Here is a 16546-nt window from a genome sequence, read left to right as displayed (position 1 = left end):
GAGATACAATGTTAAGTGTGAAAAGCAAGATGGAGAACAGTACACCGTATATGGCATATTATGGATCACCTAAGAGAGAGAGAGGTACAATATACATTAACACACACTTGCTATACAAAAAGAAGAGACCAGAAAACAACCAAATTTTACACAGAAGAAGCAGTGAGACAGGAATACAAACTGGACTCCTCTAAATGTACCTTGTGTTACAGATATGACTTGGTGGTGGGAGCTGAGAATACCCCGGTCAAGAATCTTCGAAAAGCATTTCTCTACACACTTATTTAGACACATTTCCAAGGATAACACAAAAAACAATTTAAACATTACCTTTTTCTTTAGTTCTTCCTGCTCCTTCTTACTTAAAGTTCGCTTAGCTGTACTCATTTTTCCAATACTGAATGCTTTAAGTTTGTTTTCTAGAAGAGGCTGTGGAAAGAAATAAAAAGCATATATTGACATACATTCTTAATACTATCTAACTCAACTGGTACATCTCAACTGATAACCAAGTCTTCAGATTAGATGGCTTTTAAAAAGAAATTTCACTATAAAGCAGAAAAGCTGAGGCTACTCTTCTTAAGCATCAAGTGCCTACCTTGGGCTTGATCCTGATGTAAGTATTCCTTAAAGAATGTCTTCATTTGCTAACTCAAGGTCAATAACAAACAAAAGCCATTTTCTTTAAAAAAGGTAAAAAAGCAGAGAGAGAGATGCCAAGGCTTAGAACTCATTCAACCAACTTCCCCGCACCAAGAATAAAAGCACTTGAGAAAAAGTACAGATGGTTCTGGGTAAAGAAGCAGTGATGGAAAACAGACATTCAAATAGGGAGAAGGCAGCATGTATTTCCAAAGTTCAGTAGCAGGAATCGAAATACCATCTATAACCTCCATTTCAGGTACTACAAATCACATCATTTCCTTCAATAATTCAGTAAATGAACTCATTCTTCAACAATACTGATGTTTAGGAGCATAATGATAGTATTTCAGGTTTCAGCAGAAGTAAAATCATCTATAGATCTTTAGTTGTTCAGTTATTCATTTAAATGTTAGATTTTGATTCATAAACTTAAAAGAGAGTAGAATCTATTAAATACAACCTAAAATATTAATCTGTAATTGAAATCCGAAGGTTTTGCTCTTGCCTACCAAAGTGAGAAGTTAACCAATTACAAATCAGACTTTATCAATCCCCTGGTTATAAATAGGCTTGCCCCCTGAGAGAAGCAGAATAGAAGAGTAACACTGCTACAAATTATTTTAAAGTTACATTAAAATCACTTTGAAAAAATAAAAGTTTATAATCCAAAAGTCAAAATGAGGTTTCAGGAATAGATTCAAAGTAAATTTTTTTCCCAAAGTAGAAAGAAAAATGTCTGGTCATCATTCAGCTATCTTTGGGTTTAATTTTAGAAGTTTAAACAAATGGTAAAATTACATATAAATTCAATGAAAAACATAATTTTACAAAACAAAATCAAAAGGGCTCAAATTTTATTTATATCCTAAGAGCTAAACTTACACACCAAAAAGAAAAATGATTACGGAAATTACGGAATGTTTACACAAAGAAATATAATCATCCATTAAAAGTTTCACAGAATTTTTGCTACAATTAAAAAAATTAGAACTGAAAAGAGTATTTTAAAATATATTCCTGTAATATGGATCTCAGCAAAGTAAAAATATATTTATGCTTAGAATATTAAATAAAAATAGTGTTATCAATGTTAATATTGGCTGCTGTCTTTATTATATTTCCAAATTTAATTTTTATTGATTTATTAATTCCCCAAATTTAATCACAATTGTATGAAATACAATTTTGTATGTATTTTGTATGTATTTTGTATGAGATACAAAATTGTATGAAATAGAAAAAAGTCTAAAAGAGCATGAGAACGCTTTGCAGATACACATCTTTGCAGATACACATCGTAAAGTAGCTTCTTCTCTGGGTTCTCATACTGTCCCAGGCACTACACTAATTAGAGTAAATAGTACTTCCCATGGTGAGGCTATAAGCTCTCTAAGAGCACGAACTGTGTTTTACCCATCTATTTATTTCCAGTGACTGGCATATGGTACTTAGTTCAGTAAATGTTTGGTATAAGGGAAGAACAATAAATCCGACCATTAACCATTTTATATTCAAAACACTCCTTGGTTTTATAAATAAAATTTCAAATTTTAAATGAATCCTATCTCACATACAAACTTTAAAAAATTTCCTTACATGAACCTGAGTTTATCATTAACCCAAATATAAAAAAGAATGCTATTTTCAAATAGTACATGATGAAAGAGTAAGTACAAAACCAAAATATTCAACCACCAAATCTGATCAAGGACAGATTAAAATTTCTTATCTTTATCAACACTTACTCTTGAGAGATTCTGATGAGGAGAATCACAAAGACTTTCACGGGCACTCTCATTCCTATAATTATGTTTTCTTGGGCTCTTAGGTCGTGTCCGACTTGGCATGTCACTATCTGAGGGTCCAGATGCATCCATCTTCAGGAAAAGTAAAACAAGTTTTTAAAATCACATATGTAGTACTAAAACTACAAACAACCCAAATGTCCAACTAGTGACAAATTTCACTATATACTATCAAAATTCTCATCCCTTAATATCACCAATGATTTCAACAGAAAAGTCCTTCAGTACAGGGAAAGTTTTCAATAATTCTAACTTGTTCCTGAAAGCTCAAATTTTATATCAGTAACAAATAATTGTTTTCTTTGAAGTAATAGGTCTGTTTCCTTTATTTTTAAGAGAATATCTGCCAAACATCCAAGTCTGATTAACCACAGTTTGTCAGTTGTTCCTTCAGGTAAAAACAGTATTCCATCAAAAAAGGAGTCAGTTTTCATTTCTCAACTTAATCAGACAAGTACCTTTCCTCAAGACAAACATACTTTGAGAAGAGGTAGTGCCTTATGTGTACTTCCCATTTCATCACACAAAACATTAAAAAGACCCATACACAAGGACAAAATTTAATATTAATAATTTTCTGTTTCATCAAGAAGCAATAAATGTTTGCTTCATCAAGAAGATTCTTAAGTGAACCTAGCATATTTTTACTTTTACTGTGCCAGGTGGGGAAGAATACAATGACTACTAATACATTTTGACAACACTGGCTTGATTCATGTTAGATGTCAACAGTTTACCCATCAATTGCCTTTGCACCATTAATGCAAAGGTCAAAACGATGAAAAAGGCAAATGTCTTTGTATTATTATAAAATAGATGAATTCACAAAACCCATGAAAAATTCTCAGTAATCCGCAAGGGTCTGAAAACCATTCTTTGAGCACTGCTATAATGAATGACATGTAAAGGAATGTTTATTGAAGAATTATTCAAAATATCAAAAAGTTCTAAACAACAAGTATATGCCCATCAACAGAGAAATAGCTTTAAAAAATCATGTGTAATTTCTCCTATGGAATATTACAATACCAACAGAAAGACTGTATTAGAGCTCTAACTGTTGACTTGCAGAGATTTCCAAAAGGTATTTCGTGCAGTGAAAAAAGAACAAGTGTGTATAACTCAAATTACAGTCAGTGTACAAGTATACACATCTGTATATGTACAGAACTTTATAAGCACAATAAAAAATAAAGATACATACATACTTGGCTTCTAATATGGTCTGAGGGGGCCAACTTACACAAATAGAACACAAAAAAAAGAGGGCACCTAGCTAAAAACATGAAAGAAAATAAACACATACAATATAATAAAAATATTAAAGAAAAAAGACAAGCGGTGCCTGGCTAGCTCAGTCTGTGGAGTGTGCACCTCTTGATCCGGGGGGATAGGAGTTGGAGCCCCACATTGGGTGTAGAGATTATTTAAATAAATAAATGCTTTAAAAAAAGAAGAAGAAGAAAGAAAAAAGACAAAGATTGCCTTTTATACTCACATGTGCATCTGAAGATCCAGATGAATGAACATCTGATGATCTGGTCTGCAATTAATAAAAAGTCAGTATTTAAATGATCTGAAAATGTATTATGCTAACAAAACAAGTATGTCTCAAGTAATACAGACTTAATCTTCCCAAACTTGTAGCAATTTCTCCTCAGCTAATAAAACCAAAGGAAATCTAGAACTTTTACAAAAAGACTGTGATCCAAAATAAATGTGCAAGTCAATTCTTTAAAATGCAGAATGCATATGTGCCAGAATATGATACAAATGAGTGGGATATATTTGAGACATAAACTTTTAAACTGTACACTAGAAACATAACCACTATTCTTACAATAGAATTTTAATGCAAAAGCTCTTCCCAAGTCATAAGATACACTGTTTACTGCCACAACACTGACAGAGCAGCAACTTCTTGCTATACAGCAAAGAAACTTGCCCTCCTTCCTCCAACTACCCAGTCACATAAGCAGCAGATTCTAGTAACAAGAAACTCCACACATAAACCCTTAATATAAAAGGTACAAATGCTACTGGAGAAATAGTTCAAGAAAAAGAAAACACTTTCATCAAATCCACTGCTGGCCACCATTTACAACTTGTTTTAAAGGAGGCTGCTTCTATTTCAGCACATCACTACTGCTGACTTGCACAGAAAAAGTTCAGTCATCAAATAATGGCACTTTCCAACAATGTCAACTGTTAAAATTTCATTCTATTTTTTCTTAATTGATCTACAGATCAAGTTACATATGGCATACAATATTTTGTTTTTTCACTATGCAGACAAAGCAGCCAAGCTGCAAGACTATTAACTAAATAACATGTGGTATCTGTCTGAAATTTTTACTTGGAGTCCCAGAATTAAACTCTGTCACTGAGTTGTTTTTATTTTGCAAGGTATTGGGTAGCGAGATTTTACTTACTTTTATGTATAGTCAAATGTTAAAAGTGAAACCAAGAATTTTAACACCACAAATACTAGACCCTAGCTCCAAGTTCTAGATTTCAAATAAAATGCACAAGACGTTGTATTAATTTTTAAGAGAAAACTAAAGATTTTTAAGATATACAAAAGAGCAAACACAGTAAAACTCATTAAGTCTACACAGTATTGCTTTACTTACCTTCTCTAAACTTAAGGCTAAGAACTGCTGGTCCGATTTTCGCACTGAATCAGTCTGTTCCTCTGAACTCCATTGTGCCGGGTCCTAAGCAAAATAAGCTCAAGACCACCAAGCACTGAGCTAGCTACTTTCCATCACTATTCTTTCTATCCATCTTTTCTATCTCTAACTTTTATTGTGTCCTTCCTCATTCACTTTCTTCTCCCATCTAACCTTTCTAAAAAGGCAAGATGGTATGGAAAAAGAAATTTTTTAATATTTAAATTTAATTCTCTGAAACACACTCAGACACAGTTTGTAATGTGCCCATTTGCACACACTTAGAAACTAGAAAATCCAAGACAGTAACTAGTCTTAGAAAAGAAAAATTCAGTCAAGACGCTGAACAGATTGGGGGGAAAAAATCAACTGCTTGCCAATATAATAGTATTAACCTGCTAGGTAACAAAAATGATATCCTAATTACAATAGTCACAAGAAGTGTAAAACATCTAGAAACCAACAAAAGAAATGTACACAACCCGGGGGAAGAAAACACAAACTTTACAGAAGGATTCAGTTATTCAAGTCACCTTCTGAAAAGACTCATCATATTCCTGGATGGGAAAACCCATGAAGACAATGTCAATTATACCCATATTTATCTACAAGTTTAATGCAATTTCATTCAACAGCTCGATACCCCAAAGGAAAATCTTTGCAAGGGGGCATAGGGGTTGTCAAAAATAATTCTAAAGTCCACCCAGAAGAATAATCATGCAAGAGCAGCTAGAACAGTGCTAGCCTTTCTTTCTTTAATCTCCTATGCCACAACATCCAAATCATCATTTCTAGGATTTAAAAATAACAGCATAGCTTACGAAGATGCATCAGCTGATTTCAATTAACCTAAGATGGCACTGGACACATTTACTGCAAACCAGACATTTTCCACCGATTTGCAGCTATAACTACACACCGTTCAGAATGGAACTTCTTTAAGCTTAAGAGTTAGAGAGATGCAAATAGTAGTTAATAAGATTTTTTAAATAACCAACATCTAAAGCTAGTGGTCCAAGTAAACAGTTAATATTAATGCTACTTCCGAAGCTGAACCTCTGCCTCTCCCTCTTCTTAACCTAGACCTGACTATATTATATATGTCTTGGGTTTGGTTTTTATGTTGTTTTTTTTTAACTGAGGAACGACAAATTAATGATGCTTACAGATCTTCTGTAGAGCACAATTCTTCACCCATATGAAAAGACCCAAAAGCAAGAAATGAATGGGCAGAATTAAGAGAAGGTTAAGACAATAAAGAAGCAGACACAAGACAAATTTATCTCAGAATAGAGAAAGCAGATAGTATAGATGTGGTGAAGGATGGCAAGAAAATCCAAAAGAAAAAAGGATAACTCTTATGATTGCTAAAGAGATAAAGGTGAAGCCAACTACACTATACTATATGGCCCTATATGTTGGTGGCTGAGAATAAAAACTTTTTTCAAATTAGCAACCTCGTCACAGGAACATTCATTCCTCCATCACTACCATTCTGCATCATCAGCTTTTTCCCATTACTGACTCCTAAAATGTCTTCCTCTATTCTTGTCCTCTAAAGCATCAACTTACATCTCCACAAGTTTAACAATCTCTTCTGTACTGAGATGACTTCTAATTCTTTATTTTCAACCTTAGTTCCGCTCCTGGGTTCCCATCTGTTCTCAAACTACCTCCTGAACATCTTCACCTGAATGTCTGCCAGCTCCTTAAACTCAATATATTTAAAATTCCTTCCAAACTAGTTTCTCCTATTGACCTTATTTCTGACAATGGATTGTATCTCTCAATCACTCATAATATGGAAGTAGTAAAATGTTTTTAAGAGCACAGATTCTGGAATCAGACTTCCTGGTTTTAGCACTTGCCAGTTTCATAACCTTGGCCCTAGTTCCTTTATCTGTAATGCTGAATAGCACCCTGCCTCATAGGATTATTGTGAAGGACAAAAACAGGTAAAGCGCTTAGAACAATGCCTAGCACGTAATAACTGCTCAATAAATGTTAGCCAGCAACAGCATTATAACAGGATCATCCTGGACTCCTTTATCCTCTCATAATCACGAGTCAAATTCTGTTCATCCCGCCTCTAATATAACTCTTCTATAGGGACTCTTCTCTTCCTTTCTAAAGACACAATTGTGGTCCAGATCTTCCCTTAATTCAACCATTTACTGGTACTATGCTTTACATTAGAGATATATAAAGTAAAATAAGACATACCTCCTGCCTTAAGAGCTAATAAAAGAGTCAAGTAAAACAACGGCCACTAGAGCAGAGGGGGCAGGCAGATCTTAATGGGAGTGGGGAAGAAGTTAACAAAGCTTCCCAGAGAAGATCTGAGGTGAGATTTCTGCAACAATCCTCAGTATTTATCAGGAGCACTGCAATAATCTTCCAACTGGTCCTCCTCACTCCCAAATTCTTCCTAAAGTATGCCCCAAGAATTCTATCCTAAAGGATTTTCCTGCCTTAAATTTCCCAAGGCTCTCTAATTTTACTCCGTAGCATTCAAAATCTCCACAATTTATCTCAAACTTATCTTCCATCTCAGCAACTTTTATTCCCTACACAAGCGCTCTATGAACTGACTAAAAGAGATCACTTACCAATCCATTCCCAGATTGACTTTTCCTTTACTTCACCCATCTCTTTTTATATCCCTATCTCTACCCTTCAAACCTCTGCTCATTGTTCAGAACTCAAATTCCTCTATTCTTGAAGCCTTCTTCCCACTCTCCATTTAACCAGCTGTCACTTCTCTCTGAACTTTTAGATACTTCTACTTTGCACTATTATTAGTTGACTTTTTTTCCACTAGACAGCACACTCCCCAGTTTGTATAGCCTCATTTAATGTTTTCTTCCTCAAAGTCAAGCACAAGATCTGCGAAGTGACGGGAAGCCTCAATATACTTGTTGACTTAATCTATTGAACAAATATTTATCCAACAAAATTAAGTTACACTCCGCTGCCAACATACTTTGTTGTGCACTTACTCACAAGTAGCAGCTACCTACCTTAATACCACTCTCCAAGGCAAACCAAGCGCTACCTCTCAAAAAAACTTTATAGATCACTAAGACACGTACTATGTAAGATAAAGTTAAATAAAAAACCTGAAATGATCTTTAAAGTTATAGTCAAAACACTACTAATACATGAAGAATTCTAAGTACATTTTGAATATCCTGTAGTTAATCTAAACTGAGGAAAGCCTAGTGAAAAAAATCTAACTCCTGAAGACAGACAGCTAACAGTACCAAACAGCCTTGAGTGCTACTGGCAATGGCATCCTGCCTTTTGAAAAGTTATTTCAGCACAATATCTAACACGTGGCTGGTCTGCAATAAAATATTAAAACTACTTAAAAATTGTATAAGAGGCAAGTTATTTATAACATTAATGTTTTCAAGTTTAATATCCTGTACCCAAGTTTTTATTTTTATTTTTAAAAAATGATGATCTTTGTGAAAAAGTGGTAGAGAGGCAGCAGTCTTCAACTTGCACACCAAATGAACCCCTCTTTCATATGCCACTAAGGCAAATGAGAATATTCCATAGGTTTACTTTCCAGGAAGAAAAAAGCTTCAGGAATAAAAATCAAAAGAAAATAAAAACTAGACTTTCAGAAAACAATCAATCTAGCAAAATGGGAATTTTTAAAAACCATATCAATAGTCATATTCAAGCACCAGTGCTGCAAATACTCAAGTTGCTAAAAGAGTACCGATCAAGAAAACAGAAGTTCATAACTTCACTCTCCATCCAAAAAGGACAACCTTCCACCCATAAAACTATACACCTTATATTTTAAGATAAAGTTACAATCATACCATAACAAACTTTCACTCTAAAACTAGCAAACCATGAAGAACCTAATTTTCAAGATTTGTGTTTTGTTTACAGTATTTTACCATAGTTAAATCTTAGGTATCTTCAGGTACCATCAAAAGAATGTACACAAGCAGTAATAAATACCTAAGGATCACAAGCCTTGAATCAAACCTCATTTTACTTATTTCTTAGGAGTGAAATACTTTGTTAATCAGCAATCAAAGCAGTTCCCTAACCAATTCAGCACTAAATGTCCAAGGAAGCCCAGCAACATCCTCTACCTGTTCATTTACCTAACCCAATTTTTGACAATATGGCAAAAAAGAAACACTGTCACAGAGGGAAATAACAGGGCACATAATTCCATTATATTAGCAGTATAACCCACACAGGAAATATAGAAGGAAAGAAAATACTGCATTCTCTTTACATCCTCATTTTGCTGTGCCAGCAAACAAAATTCTTAAAATCAAAATAAACTACTCTTTATAAAATTAAATTCTAAGGAAATATGTTTAACAAATTTCTAAGGGAACAGTTATTATCTCTCTTCCCAAAATCAAAGCTACAACACAGTACCAACAGCCCTCTCCCATTCTAAAGCAATATTTTCATTTGGTAATAAACAAATAAATGCATAGAAAATAATTACAATTAAGACACATCAAATAATTTTGCCATTGTCAGTGAAGAAATCCTGAATGTTGAACATTTTATTTCTAATTTATTTTTATTGAAGTACAATTGACACACAAAATTATATTCGTTTCAGATATACATGATTTAGTATCTGTATGTATTGCGAAATGATCACCACAGTAAGCCTAGTTAACATATTTCACCATGCAGAAATTTTTTTTCCTGTGATGAGAGCTTTCAAGATCAACTCTCTTAGCAACTTTCAAATACACAATACAGTATTATTAACTAGAGCTACCATGCTGTACATTACATTCCCTTGTACATTTTTAAATTACATTTTCCTCAATGTGTAGAAATATGACTAACAAGCATCCCAACCTATATCAATGGGAATTTAACTACCTAAGAATGAGCATGAAACAAAAGAATCTGTTCATTCCATCTGTATTGTAGAATGCGTCACTCATCTGATCTCCCAGAAGAAAGAAAATCAAACCAGAGATCAAAGGCTAGAAATTCAAAATACTGTAGTATTAGCCAAAAATATGTGATACTCTCTCCAATAAATTCTGGACTTGTGTGAGAAATAGAAAGCAGCAATGTGGGCAGTCATTATACAATAGCTGACAACTTAAGAGTCTAAACCTTAGGGTTAGAATTTATCCAACATTTTGGAAAGTAAGTACTTTATAATTCCTCTAAGAACAGAAAGGAGAGGGTAAAAGGAACTAAGATTTATTATGTACTTTATAGACATTAATTCATTTAGTCCTTACATCAACCCTGTAAAAAAGAGATTACATCCATATTACAAATGAGAAAACTGAGGCCAGAGAGTTTAAGCAATTTGCCTTATTATCACAAATATATTCAATTTCCAATTCAGAATTTGAATCCAAATGTCTTTTGCTTGTTATCAAAATCCATAATCTTTAACTGCATCATGCAGCCCTCCATATTAATGAAGAAAATTACATCAATATCATTTGAATCCTGGGAAACTGATTCCTTTTACAGGCATTCCTAAGGAATCTCTTAATAGCATGAAATGATGATAATCTAAAGCAATATATAAATTGAAAAGATTACTGGAAGATCCAACAATTTACTTATAGGAACAGCCACATACTCACAACCATGAGAAATACTATTTTAGAAGGAAGCCTTAACATATACATTAGAATGTTTTCAATATATCCAAGGCGTCAAGTAGGAGATACTTAAAATATTATTTTGAAAGAAACTAAAATTGTGAAGCTTACGTGCGAATTATTACGGGTGTAGTGGCTTTAGCAATAGTTCCCTAACAGTAGCAAGCAGGGCTGTTTTTGTCCATCTGTTGAGGAAGTGGCCCGAGTGATGTACCCAACTATTCCGCTCCACACCGACGGGAAACATACGGGGAGGGAAGAAACTGACAAGGAGTAAAGTAGGGTGTAAAACAGCCAAAACTGGCCCTCTACTATAATTTCTACAAAATTAAAGGATGAGGGGTAAAGACATTACTAATTACAAACTAATTATGAACATCATTCACAAAATGTCATAAAGACTATGATTTATTAGACACTGATAAAGCAAGTATAAAATGGGTTGTTTCTCAGAACAAACTAAACGCAGGACTCGCCCCTTCCACCGTAAACTTCACTTCCTAATAACTGATTTATAATCCTACACGCTCTGCCAGATATAACAGTTCCTAGAACCTTTAAGTGTTACACAACTTCAAAAAGCTTAGTAACTACTTTGGGCAGTACCTATTACTTTTAATATCGTGTTCGAGATGAGAAACTCAAAGTAAAAAACGATTACATGACCGGCCCAAGATGGCAACTAAGACCTGATGCTAACCACCACCTAACTACTGTTAAACTACTTCTACAGCTCAATGGTTTCACAATACGTGCACACGGTTCCCTGTTAACTCAAAATCAATTTAACAATCCTGAGTGGCTTCCAAGTCTTTGGAAATTCTCCCTTCGATGGAACACACAACATGGAGATGCAGGAGACCCCGAGTCCTTGAAAACGAACCCTCAAAAAAAAGGTGCTCATTTTATACTTCCTCTTAAGTGAGATAAGACCACGTGTGGAGCGTAGCATTAACCTTGGCGATGCAGCTCTGCAAAGGAGAGCTACTCCCGCCTCTGCACTTCCCACCCCGCGTCCCTCCACCATTGGTCCTCCCCTCACAACTTGCAGCCCTAGATGTTATTTATTCCCGGGAGGGCAAGAGAGAATCTGAGGGACACCGGATGCGTGTGAGATCTAAAACCAAAGAACCGAGAAAAGAGAGGCAAACACTTAAGCACCGGGAAGCGATTCCCGCCTCTCCCAGGTGCTGTCCGGCGGCCTTAGAGATCAACACACAGGAATACAGGGGCGCGTTTTCAGGCTTCAAACCTCAATCTAAATCGCTGACTTCACTCCAATGCCAAACGCAGGCCGAACTACTCACGCCACCCACCCTGGGCCCGCCAGTCTCGAGCCGAATCCAGGCTGGGACTAAGGGGAGATACCAGGCCTCTCAACCTGCGCACCACAGTGCGTCGGGGCCCGGGCCTACGGTCGTGACCAGAACATGGAATCCCACCCCAATCTCCTCCCGCTGGCCAGAAGCGTCGATAGGCCCCCAGATGGCAGTGATAAACTCACTGACTTATGAAGTCCTCTAAGAAATTACCTTCGAACTGGCCTTCTGAGATCCGCCTGGCGTTTTGTCCGCCATCTTGAGCTTTGCCCCTCCTTCGGCGGCCGCAGCAGCACGGGCGAGTCGAGCGCCGAAAGAGTGGATCTCAGCGGAGCCCGCCAGAGGAGCCTGCAAGACCGAATAGTCGACTGCCGAGATAGGGAATTCGGGCAGAGCTGTGTCACATGACTTCCGGTGGCAGTAATTTCCCCGGTCCAGACCACTCTGCTGGCTTTCGTGGGTGTTTCGGTTGCTCTTCGTACATGTGGGTTCGGGAATTTGGAGAATCTTCTTGTCCTGACTTTCAGGGCCGGCTGATATTTCACTTTTTTCTCAGCGCCCGCCCTTGATAGGTGCGAGCCCGTTGAATTTCCTGGGTGAGGAAGGAACGGCTCCTTGAAGATACAGACCTGTCCGCCTGGGAGCTGACTGGGGGGTCCCCCGCTCCATGGCCAAAGACGCTGTTTGCGCCAGCCCCGGAGCTTACACCATAGTGCGAAAGACAAACTTGCAATTTGCTCAAGTTACTTTCAGATAGAACGGTGCCGGCGGAGTGGAAAAAAGGAGCGTTTGACCCAACCTGAGAATCCGGCAGTGGCGTCATCCGATAGACTCTTAGGTTATCTACAAAATGGGTACATGCAGAGAGGGAGAATGAGAGAAAATCATAGACAGTATCCTAAATGTAGTATACATGTAAGATGTGTGCCATTTAAAATTACGTTTCGTGGTTTAGTGTTTTCATTTTTAATCACATAAATGGAGGGGAGCACCATAAACTTTTCTGTACGTAGTACCTTTTTAAAGTTCTTAATAGGATCTGTATTCAAAGAAGGAAAACTTGGGGTGCCTAGATAACTCTGGGTTAAGCGCATCTGACTTTTGATCTCAGCATAGGTCTTGATCTCATGGTTGTGAGTTCAAGACCGGAGTTGGGCTCCACATTGGGCATGAAGCCTACTTTAAAAACAAAAAGGGTGGGGGGGAAGACTTGCTTGAGACGATCATGCCTGAACTGAGCCAGGCAAGGGAAATGGAAAGGGCATTCCAGGTGGAGTAGTTGAAATAAAACCCTGGTGACATGAATCAGTACAGCTTATTGTAGAGTCACCATAAGCAGTCAAGTTTTATTAGAAGAGGTATAGAGAGGGTCATGGCTGGAGAGATGGGTGGGAGCAAGTTCACCTAGGGCCCTGAAGTGAGCAGGGTGCTTAGGAGTTAGAATTCTAGTCTGAGATGAAAAGTGGCCTTCAGCAGGGCTGTGATGTCAATCAGACTTCAGATTTTAAAAGAGTGCCCTCAGGGCTGCAGGAGGGGAAGAAGGATTCATCACTTTCTCTCCCTAATTCATTTATTCAAAATATTTTGAGCCCATTTTGTGTATAAAATCCTGTCCAAAGTGTTGAGGGGTCCACAAATAAAAATCACCGTCTTCCTATGACTTAAAACTTAATGAAGAATGGGGAACAGTAACAGCAGAATGAAATTGATGCTTCAAGGAGAGATCAAAGTGGTGGAAACCCTGAAAGAAGTAATTCTGAGAGTAAGGGTTGGGTAGGGAGATGGGGAGGTTTCACAGAGAAGGGAGCAACTGAGCCAACTCTGAAGAAGTAAAATTTTGTCTGCTGGTCGGTGTTGGGAGGAGAGGGAAGGGAGGTTGGGGTGGCCATGAAGGAAGCACTAATTACAGAATCTGACTCATGGCAGGCCCTCAGTAAAGGTTAACAGTCATATGTGCCTGGCACTGAGGAATCTGCAGATTAGGGCTTCTGTTCTGTGTGAGCAGATGGGGATGGAAGAACAGACAACAAATAAGCAAATAAGATGATCAGAAAGTGACAAGGACTATGCATTGAAATTAAAATTGAATGATGCTTCACAATCTCCAGTACAAATGAATTTATTTCCAATCTGAGGTTTTATCACACTTTTTCTTTTTTTTTTTTAAAGATTTTATTTATTTATTCGACAGAGATAGAGACAGCCAGTGAGAGAGGGAACACAAGCAGGGGGAGTGGGAGAGGAAGAAGCAGGCTCCCAGCGGAGGAGCCTGATGTGGGGCTCGATCCCAGAACGCTGGGATCACACCCTGAGCCGAAGGCAGACACTTAACCGCTGTGCCACCCAGGCGCCCCTATCACACTTTTTCAATTCTGGGCTGCTTCTCCCACCCTCATCCTGGTCTCTAACTGAAAAACTAATCAATTTTACGCTGTTACTGAAGATGTCACTTCCTCCAGTAAGGGTTACAGACCTCTCTCCCCCACCAAGCCTAAGATAAGAGACTCTGCTTCTGTTTCCATAGGAACCTAATACTTTCCCACTCAAAATGCTCATCACATTAGACCTTAATTGTTTACAATGTAGGGTTAAAGTGAAATCATCAGCTGAGATGAAGGAAGAAGGTGTAAGACTGGCTGTGCCTAGTCATGTCCCGGCAATGCTGCAGGCTGATTTTGTGTATAAAGTGAATAAATGCATGCTTTTCATTCAAATCCCCAAAGTTCTACTTCTCACAGAAACAATTTTTGCCAAATGTTTATCCCTAAGGAGTTAGAAATAAAGGAACATAGACTTCTTCCTTCTCTTCTTTTTCATAAAGTCCTAAAGAAAGCCAGACAAATGTGGCCTGACAAGAAGTAATACACAGGCCTTTATTAAGGCCTAATTAAGTACACTTTAAAAAACTCACGATCACGGTTATAAGCAAAGTTCTCCTCAACACATATATGTCACAAAATCTTATCCCTATTACTCAAACCACAAATTAAGGAGGATGACATAGCATGAATCATCCAAATGGAATATTACAGAATCTGAAAATTTTAATTAGATTCACAATTACTATTGCCAAGGGACTACACATAAATAGTAATTCTACAATTAGTATTACTTTTTTACAATCACACTAAAACCATGCTATTTGTCTCCTAATGTGTTGGTTCTCTAGTCCCTGTCATCTGTTTTAAAGGGCTCTCCCTGCAGCCACGTTCAACGGAGATTGCAAAGTAGTGCCAGATGCAATCCCCAGAGGTGTTTTGTTTGGTTCAACCCGGGAGGTTTTTGTTCTTTGAAATCTGAGCTAGCATTTTAAAATTGGGACATTTTCTGTTTTTATACTCAGGGTTTTCACTGTTTCTTGAAAAATGGGAAAGTCTGGCAATAACTCAGTGGAGGTGAGCCACTGCAACTTTTGGGAAGGGAGCTGTGCACTCCAGTTCACCGGACTGTCACCACACACGTGGTGGACAAGATGCTCCACACCTGGCCTGCTTGTAGGCATTTGAGTTTTCTACTTCCTGGGTACAATTTAAGTCTTACTAGTGGTGATGAACACAAAACATTCAACAATCAGTCCCCCAGCACCAATAAGAACGACTTATCCATTAGGCACAGAAGGCTCAGTGCCCAGGACCCACATTACTTTTACGGACCTCCCAAATGTTAGATTTCTTTTAAAATAAGAGGGGGAGAAAGGGTGGATTGGAGAGGCTGAAACAAAAGCAACATTTAACAATACACACAATGAAAGAGAGAGACCTTACAAATGATTGCCCCAAAGCCAAAATCTCCTGTAGTGTGCCAATGGACTGTTCCTACTTGGTGGCACATTCATTCTACAGAACCCTTATTTTTTTTATTTATTTTTTGACAGAGATAGCCAGCGAGAGAGGGAACACAAGCAGGGGCAGTGGGAGAGAAAGAAGCAGGCTCATAATGGAGGAGCCTGATGTGGGGCTCGATCCCATAACGCTGGGATCACACCCAAAGCCAAAGGCAGACGCTTAACCGCTGTGCCACCCAGGCGCCCCTCTACAAAACCTTTAAAGCAGCTTCTCCCTGCTCTCTAGACTTCAGGATAGAGGCTGGTGAAAGCACAATCCCATCCATTTGTTTATTTGGCAGTTAATGACTTTCTAGCATGTGCCAGTGATGAAGAATAGTTGGAAGGCAGGCAGGCAGGGACAACGGGCCCCTACTCTAAGAAAAAACCACCCTTAAAAGGATTTTACACCACCCTGGAAGGAGTCCTCCACCCTTTCCCGTGTGATAGATAGATGACAAAAACCTGATTGGATGACAGGCGCAGGGAGGGTTAATCAGATTAAAACAGCAGCGACAACAAGCCCATAAAACCCCCCAGATTTAGAAACTCTGTTGGCAACCCTCTTGGGTCCCCTTCCTCCTTAGGAGCTTTGTATTATCACTTTGGTATCGCTCGATAAACTTTGCTTTGCTGCCCACCACTGTGTCTT

At 37.7% G+C, this 16546-nt stretch overlaps 1 protein-coding gene across 3 annotated transcripts in view; it reads right to left on the bottom strand.

The window, feature by feature from the left end:
- U2SURP (U2 snRNP associated SURP domain containing) overlaps positions 1–12708 on the bottom strand; it is a 52523-nt gene extending 39815 nt beyond the window's left edge. For 2 of the 3 annotated variants that reach the window (XM_087870263.1, XM_087870264.1), the window contains exons 1-4: positions 12285–12678; positions 3949–3993; positions 2391–2522; positions 331–429 (exon numbers count right to left, since the gene is read on the bottom strand). In XM_087870263.1, the coding sequence (XP_087726389.1) occupies positions 331–429; positions 2391–2522; positions 3949–3993; positions 12285–12329 (321 nt within the window). In that variant the 5' untranslated portion in view covers positions 12330–12678. Of the gene's footprint in view, positions 1–330; positions 430–2390; positions 2523–3948; positions 3994–12284 lie in introns of all 3 variants that reach the window. The other variant, XM_087870265.1, reaches the window with a different exon arrangement.
- Between the last annotated feature and the right edge of the window lie 3838 nt (positions 12709–16546).

Source organism: Ursus americanus, chromosome 20 (assembly GCF_024610735.1).
Source record: "Ursus americanus isolate L20-20 chromosome 20, mUrsAme1.1.p, whole genome shotgun sequence".
Classification (NCBI taxonomy): Eukaryota; Metazoa; Chordata; class Mammalia; order Carnivora; family Ursidae; genus Ursus; species Ursus americanus.
This window is presented reverse-complemented; position numbering and strand designations above follow the sequence as displayed.